General features: G+C 43.1%; 1 protein-coding gene across 1 annotated transcript; it reads left to right on the top strand.

Moving 5' to 3' along the window:
• Nucleotides 1-4,546: 4,546 nt before the first annotated feature.
• On the top strand, nucleotides 4,547-5,642 carry LOC311237351 (uncharacterized protein). The gene is made up of 2 exons (XM_084325172.1): nucleotides 4,547-4,570; nucleotides 5,055-5,642. The coding sequence occupies exon 2, from the start codon at nucleotides 5,058-5,060 to the stop codon at nucleotides 5,529-5,531; it is 474 nt and encodes a 157-aa protein (XP_084181298.1). The 5' UTR covers nucleotides 4,547-4,570; nucleotides 5,055-5,057; the 3' UTR covers nucleotides 5,532-5,642.
• Nucleotides 5,643-8,768: the final 3,126 nt, after the last annotated feature.

Here is an 8,768-nt window from a genome sequence, read left to right as displayed (position 1 = left end):
AAGAACTTGCAGTCACGCTCTAAATAGCTGCATCTCAGTCACAACAACACAACTCTCTCCCGAATAAGCTAGAATTGGAACATTAGAAAGTGGATTCGGCCAATCAAAGATCGTCTCCGCGAAATGCTGCTACGGAAAAAAAAACTGACGTCGGCCAATCAGAGAGCGTCTGATGCGGCTACAGAAATTCTTGACGCTGCTGCCTAGACCGCTTCAAATCGCGCCCGGATTCCAACATAATAGTCATATTTCAATGCACAACGCGTTACGCACTGATTGGCTGCGACGGATACAGCGATCGAACAGTGACGCGCACTCAGAGCGCTATCGCTGTTCAGGAAAACGAGTATTTTTTATTTTATATAGTAACGTTATATTGTGCATTGGAAACACAAACATACTTAAAATGAGTAAATATTATTCATTTTAAACATGTTTATATTATTTATAGGGCTATAAAACAAAAAACTAAAAAATTATTGTTCTTGTTCTCTCATATAACCAGGGCAGGGCCTGAGGGGGGGCGGCGCCCTAGCGCCCCCCCAGTGGCGGCCGCCACTGCCTCCAACCCAATACCTAGCCCGATCTACCCATAATCCCTTTATCTCTACTATAAAGACCTAGGTTTTACTGGATTCTAGTGCTCTTCGGAGGGATACTACTAGGCCTTAACTCTTGATCTACTGTATTTGTACTTGATACTCTGGTTGAGCTAAATAAACCTGTGTTCTACATCTGACTGAGTACATCCTTACTCATGGTAAATTCCCCCACACATGCATGTTAGGTTTCCTGCCGTTGTCCTTGACCAAGGTACTGGCATTAAAGCTGGAGTTGGTCCCCGGGTGCCACTGTGTGCGGCTGCCCCACTGCTCCTCACTAGTTAGGATGGGTCAAATGTAGAGGACATATTTTCCCAATGGGGGGGGGGGGGGGGGGGGTCAACTTAACTTAACTCAACTTAATTTATGTACAAAGGTAAATAAGAACATAAAAACGAAAACCATTTTAGGCAAAGGATTCTTCTTTACATAATGACGTATCTACAGGAGTTAAAGGAACATGCCAACATTTTGGGAAATTAGCCTATCGTCTTCTCCATATAGATAGAAGATAGATACCAGTTTCCTCTCTGTGCGTTCAGTAGAAAACTATCTGACTGCACGTTAGCCTAGCTTAGCACAACGTGGTCCAGTCGTGGTGTAAATCTCATCATCCACCCATGTCTGCGCACAGACCTCCTGCAAGCAGCCCCAAATGTGTGACTTGCACATGTTCCAGTTCCATGTGTTGCTCTGAGACTCTGGTAAACAGCCCTCCCAGTTTAGAACATGGAAATGCCAGAGTGAGCCTCATATTGTAGTTGATATACACAGTACCCATTGCATTAAAAACCAGTTTTTGTCAGCAAATGTCTTAAAGGTCCTGTGTCTTATAAATGGCCTTTTCCAGTGTTTAGCATTGTTTCCTAGCAATGGGGGATTATATCAATGTGGTCTGTGTCTCTAATTATCATATTGACTCATCAGTCTAGTCTCGAGTTCACAAGATCTTCCCTCACTCAACTAAGCCATTCTGATTTGACTGTTTTGCTGACGTGAATAAGGCACTGGTTGTAGTCACCGCCCACAATTCACTCAACAACAGAGCAGTGGAATTACTTCCTCAAACAGAGGGTGCCGACAGACAGCAGAGAACGAGCGAGGGAGAGAGAGAGAGAGGGAGAGAGAGATAGAGAGAGGGAGAGGGACCGCGGCGCAGGAGTGTGTGTAAATGTGTGTGCGCCGCAGGGATGGGTCTTCTCCCCGCAGTCGGGAGCACTCCATATCACTGTCAAAATATCTTTGTGCACGCTCCCACGCGCACGCCCGTATTCCGATCCATGCAATAATATTCACAGAGGTATATATTGTCATTTGAAACAAGTTACCAATGCATTGTCCCATGGGATTATGCCCCCCCGCAGCGAAATTAATTAGTATCCACCTCAATCTCTCTATCTCTCTCTCTGTCTGCCAGTCGCAGACTGTGTGGGTGACTGTCACTCAAAGCGCTTATGGCTGGAGCCCAGCACAAACAGCTTGAAATCTTGAGGTTGAAAAATTTAGCGTTTGAGTACTTGATTAAAAATATAAAACAATGAATTTCTTTGATTTTTTTTTACAGATGTGTTCCATAGACTCACAGGAATTGTGTAAAGTTGACCAAATAGTGAAAGGAATAGCAATGCATGTCCCCTTTTATAGTTACATGAATATTGTGCTGTCAGAACAGTCTTATATTTGCAGGTAAAATATTTATAATGTCCGCTATTATAACAATTTTATTTTCATTATTCTGATTTAATTGATTATCTTGTCATTTTCGTTATTAATATTATTATTATTGCTGTTATTGTCCTGTGATGTCTTGTTTATTATTATTGTTACTGTATTGTGTTGTCTTGTTTCGTGTTTAAAAGGGAAAATAAAGAAAAGTTTGATAAAAATAAATATGTCCGCTATTGCTCAGCTGGCCCCACTTGTCATGCAGGAAACGCACATGTGAAAGTAGTATTTGCTACATCATGTGATCTATGCATGAAAACAATTCCTTTTTTTCCCCAGCGAATCTCTTAGTTATAACAAGTCAGAAACATATTTAGTGAACCTTTTTTACGCAAAAAAAGAGAATGTTTACTGCTGTTAAAAATGATGGTTGGGAGAAGAAACCAAGAGAAAAAGCTGAAAGCCAGGAGCGGCGACGCAGACGTGGAGAGAGAGAACCCCCAGAGCCTGCATCGCATGAATGGAATCGCGTGCGAGTCCGCAGCTGTCCACGGAACGAGGAAATGCGGAAAAAAAGTCTGATCTGAGCCTTCATACGGAAGTGAGGGAGTTTCCACCTTACTTTGTTGTATGGAGATGTTTTCTTTCCAGCTGTCGGAACACATGACCTATGAGCTGTCGAACAGTTGATGGAAGGACATTCTTCAGTTTTCGGTTCCACTGCACCAGAGAGAGCAGGCCACTGTGGCCGGTGGACGGGTGATGGATAGACTCTACGGTGCTACCTGCTAGAGGCCTTTTCTTACAGCCGCCCTGCCAGCGGAGTTCATGAGCTTTCCGTGTATTGGGGTGTTTGGTTTTTTCGGCCTCCCAAACTGCCAGATGGGTGGGGTAATCAAAGTCAATAATGTTTATTGTCATTATTCCATGTGACATGGAAGCACGAAATACAGTACTCAGGTCTCGGTTTATAGCCATTAAATACTAAACAACTAGAATAAATACTAAAATAATACTGATCCTCATGATAGCAAACTGATTAAATAATAATCCAATAAAAACGAATCATTCAATACAAAACGAATTAATTCAATAGAAAATGAATCCATTCAATAAAAACCTAATCTAATTCAATAAAACTGATTTAGTTCAATAAAACTAATTTAATTCACTGATTAATTAATTCACTAAAAGAGAGAATAGGTGCCATAAAGTGCCTCCTCCGCCAGCCGCTTTTCACCTGACAGTGAGGAGTTTCACTGGGGGAACGTAACACGTCCGGAGGTTCACGCTATTTCCCCCAGATCCCCTCCCTGCTGAACAGGCACCCTGATCGACCAGTAGGAGTCGCAGTGAATCCATTCCATAAAAATCTAGTCTAATTCAATTCACTGATTAATTCATTCACTAAAAGAGAGAATAGGTGCCATAAAGTGCTATGGTGCAGTGTGCAGGCAGTGATGAGCTCATTTCAGTAGTCTCACAGCATTCGGGAAGAAGCTATTGGAGATGGTATATGTGGTATACCTGTATCCCACCGGTCTCTGTGTGCCGGGAAAAAGGGACATGCGCAGTTCATCGAACTATTGAAAATGATGTAGGTATTCGACTGGATGATGTTTGTGCTCCAATTCAGCCCTGCTGTTTTTGCCTTCTTCGGTGTGCAATACATTTAACGGAACGTAAACCAATCCCGGTCACCCTCTTTATCTGGGAACGCCCAAACCCAACTTCGGTCACGCCCCATCTTGCGCGGCATTCTGGATCTTTCCTCACAGCCCCACCAGATTTTGACGTCGAAAGGTAGGTGATATGAAATCATACTTATTTTAGAGTATATATATCAAATTTCATGAGTATTCATCTATATTTAGTCATCTAAAGACTACTAGATGTGAACGTTTGTACCACTGCAACGTTATAATTGTTTGAATGTGTTCGGGGCGACGCTGTTTCCCAAGTAAAAGTAGCATCCTGTTCCTTAAACAGGAACTCCCACTCGCCCCAAGATGAAGTCAGATCGTTTGTTTATGTTGCTAGCATATATAGCCAGTGTTTTGTCCGACGAAATGTGTTGTACATTTGTAATATTCTTAATAAGAGATCTAAGTTTGTCTGAAGTAGGGTGACCAGGTAGTGATGAACTGAGGTTGCGCGAAAATAATCGAAGGGAGAACAATAATTGTTGCGGGGAAAATAATGAACTGGTTTTCTCTCTCTCTCTCTCTCAATCTCTGTATAAAAAAACATCTGAAGCATAGACAGACGGAGTGACAAAGTCCAGAGACAGCACAGCAGACACGGTAGGTTTGTGTGTGTGCTTGTTTGTTTCTCTACAGGTGAATGGAGGTGTGTGTGTGTGAGGCTGCCATGCTGAACTGGGTGAAGGTAAGGTTGTGTGTGTGTGTTTGCATGTCTGGTAATATTTCGGCATAATCATTTTGGTTTCATGCTCATTCATATTCAAGTTCATTAACAATAGGCAAGATCTTCTTGATACCTTCCATTGTTCTTCATCTTTTCATCAGAATTTCACTCATATCCAACAAACCATAGCAATAAACTAAATTCATCATTGAGGTCAACAACCTCCTTATCCATATTCAAAAAACAATTCAAATCTAATTTCATCATAAATCACTCACATACAGTAAGTTCCCTCCTAGCACTGTTTTTTTTAAATAATGTGCTAAATAAATCAAATAAAATAAACTTGTCAGTCGTACAATAATAATAAAGTTCATATTATTTTACTTTCTTGTTTAAAATATTTTTGTGTGTTTGCAGAGCATGCCTAATATCCGGCAAATGCGGAAGAGGGAGAGGAAGGTGCGTCTGTGGGCCCCGGAGGCCATGGACCAGGCCGTTGCAGAGGTCAGAGCAGGCAGGTGGAGTGCGAGGCGGGCAGCCACGTTCGAGGTCCCTAAGTCCAGCCTGATCCCGGACACCATTGACCGTGGGAGGGCAGCCTGCGCCAAGAGGGGGGCCATAGAAGACTACTTCAAGCTCCTCACCACCACCTTGGAGGAACATGGGCTGAGGGAGAAACCCCGTCATATTTACAACTGTGACGAGACAGGGTTTCAGATGGACTCCAACCGGAGGAAGGTCGTTGTGCCCCGTGGGACGAAGCACGCCTACAGGCAGGCCCAGGGAACCAGGGAACACATCACGGTCCTGGCCTGCCTCAAGAGTTCACCCGAAGATCTGGAAAGGTCAGGAGGAACACCACCAAGGCCTGCCTGCTCACCGCCCAGGAGATGACGGATGCCATCGACGAGACAGAGGACCGCGCCGCCCGCGCCGAGGCAGGAGCTCTGGCCAGGGCAGACCGACAGCGGCAGCGGGCTGAAACATCAAGGACTCCCACAACCTCCTCCCGTACCCCGCGTGGCGGCTCTCTCCACAGCCGCAGAAGAGGAGTGTATGAATGAAAAAATTTATAAATATGTATGGTGTGCTGTAAATAGTTGATATTGTTCTAAGTTATGTTTATTATATTTTTTATATATTGTTTATAAAATGTTAAAAAGTGCTGGCTGTTGTGTTAAATTTGTCATATTTTTGTTGAAAACACATGTACTCTCAAATGTTAATGTGACAAGTGATTTTGATTAATATTTTGTTTGTTAGACAAATAAAATGGGGATGTTGTTTGCTCCTGAGATGAGATGGTAGACAAACGCTTTATACACTACCTTCCAGTTAACAGTAGATGGCAGCATTGATTTTAAAGGATGAAAACAGGTTCAAACAAAAGAACTCCATTTTCCAAGATCTTTTTTCACAGTTCACAGGTCAGCAGGTCAGTAAAAGGTGGTTAATGCGATCTGAACACAGGAGCGTTAAACTATGAATGCGCCCTCACGTCACCTCAGTACAGTGACTGTGAATGGCCACCTAATTATCATAATTAAAGTGCATCATTAGCATTATGTTTGTTGTCTAAAGGGAACTAAAATGGTACAATTAAGTTTTTAAATGTTATCCGCATATATAGGACAAATAAAACAGCGTTATTTTGTAAAAAACTCCAATGAAAACGGCGCAAGGTACGTAATATTCGCTATTGTTATGCAAATGTGATAGAATCCTATAAAAAGGTGGACGCACTTGGGCACCATGACGTTAACACATTTAATTTGGTTTTCTGATTTATTTGAATAATAAATGGAAAACAGTCACAATTATGATTATTTGTTTGGCGAAGGAAAGGATCACAGAAGCCCTTTTTCTTTTTTTTGGGAGGGGAGGTAGTTTGGTTAACCAATTTTCTTTTTTGTATATAATATTTGGATATTGACATGCCTTCAAATGCCCTTCCCTTCTACAAGACAGTCAAAGGGAGTGGAACTAAAGGAATTGTGGGCACAGGTCTGGCAGCACTATTTGACTTCCAGTCCTATACTGTCTTCATAACAGCCCCTATGCCATTCCTGCTAGTGTGCACACTGTTGCAGTCGCCTGGACAGGAGAAAGAGTAAGCCGTTGGCCAGTAGACAAATAATGAATACTTAACTTTTGTTCTGGGTGCGTCAGAATGGTTGGGGGTCTGGTGGATCAGGCCTAAAGTCACAGGTTTGCCTTCCAGTGTCACATCTCTACCAACGTGTCCTTCGTCAAGACAGTAAAACCCAACATAAAAAGGTCTACACATTGACACCATTACCTTGACAAAAGTGTGGACGTTGGGACCAGGGGTTCTATTTAAGTGAGGGACATTTTTAGAATGCTGGTCTCAGTCACCATTCCAGTGGTTGTTTATTTCCGCTTGGATGACTGATCCCTCGTTATAAGAACACTGGTCCAACCAGAGGCATTTCAAAAGGAGATTAACCGGGTCCTTCTCACTTCCTGAAATGTGTCACATTAGCAGTCTTTTGCGATGCACTATAGCAATACTGGCCTGAATACCCAATTTTTTCTTTTTTTTCTTTGACCAGTCAGCTGGTTTCTTTTAGCGTTTATCGCTTTTTCTGGTCAAGTATGACCGACAGAGACAGGTTGAATGGGGTATAGATCGGGGAAAGACACTCTGAGAAAATACGGCGAGTCCGGGAGTCGAACTCGTGTACCCCAGATCCGTGACGCACACGGTTGTCCCCGACGCTGAAATAGCGTTCGAGGTACGCGGTGAGCTACTGGAGCTCCCCCTGAATACCCAATTCTTATTTAATTTTATTCTATTTATTGTTGGGCTTTCTGTATTTTTCACCCATCCCAATTTAGTCGTTATGCCAATTCCCTTCCTGGTCATTGCTCGCATTGCCCCACTGTCGGCCTGGGGAGGGTGTAGACTGTAGAGGGTGTAGAACTACCACATGCCTCCTCCGATACATGTGGAGTCGCCAGCCACTTCTTTTCACCTGACAGTGAGGAGTTTCACTGGGGGAACGTAACACGTCCGGAGGTTCACGCTATTTCCCCCATATGCTGAACAGGCACCCTGACCGACCAGTAGGAGTCGCAGTTTAAAATGACCAGAACACATACCCCACCGGCTTACCACCCGCTAACACTGCCAATTGTGTTAGTAGGGACGATTGACCAAGCCGGAGGTACCGTTGACAGCTGGATTAGATCCCAGAGTCTCTGCGGTGGTAGGCAAGTGCTTAGTCCACTGCGCTACCCAGCCGCACCTGAATACCCAATTTTTTTTCCAATCACCTTTGGTGTAGTCCATGTAGGCTCAAATCAGACAGGTTTTCCCCCGGTAACATTAGTACAAAGCCTGACGGCCCCAAAACTGGCCAAACAAAGCTTTCATTTCGATGTAGGCAACCAACAAGTTTCAAGCTAACCTTCTTAGCCAGACAGGTAGTCTGACAGCCCCCATCTTGCACATTCACAGTAGGAGTTCCTCATGGAAACTTGAGAGTTGAGAGTACCGTTTTAACTGCTCCACCCCCATCCCTCTCCTACAAATGTCTAGACAGTATCAATCAAGCCTGCTGAGGCATTTGAAAGGAACTGAAGTTATATTTGAGCCTGAAGGTCAGCTAAGCGCAGCCCTGATACTCATCAAAGGTAGAATTAATCTTTTAAATTTTATTAATTTTAAGTTTATTCAAAAGTGAATCAAGCAACGTTGCAAGGGAAAAGTACATTGCAACGGGCAGACTATACATCCTACATTCTGCCAAGAACAGAGAATACAAGCTTCCTATATATCGTCACTAAGCCAATGAAATGGCTTCTTCAGAAAATAGAATCAGAGAACAAGACCAACACAAGACTAAATAAGGTTATAGATTTATTTATCCAAAGCGACTTCTGTACGACAAGTCAGCAGGAAGGGTACGACTCTTTCGGCTGATTGACAATGTTCATCAAACATTGCTGAAGCGTGGGTGCTGCAGTGTTGAGTGCATAGTAGTAGAGACTATTAGTGTAGTAGGAAGACTGCATGATAGTATAAGACGGTAAAAAGGTTAGTGGATTTTCTTTCTTTTTAATTTCAGATATTGATTGAAGAAGTGTGTTTTTAGTCGACGGCGAAAG

Source organism: Notolepis coatsorum (assembly GCF_963971535.1).
Source record: "Notolepis coatsorum genome assembly, chromosome: 1".
Classification (NCBI taxonomy): Eukaryota; Metazoa; Chordata; class Actinopteri; order Aulopiformes; family Paralepididae; genus Notolepis; species Notolepis coatsorum.
This window is presented reverse-complemented; position numbering and strand designations above follow the sequence as displayed.

Excerpts from the sequence above, each read along its gene's own strand:
- LOC311237351 (XM_084325172.1), top strand. The coding sequence starts at position 5,058 with ATGCCTAATATCCGGCAAATGCGGAAGAGGGAGAGGAAGGTGCGTCTG.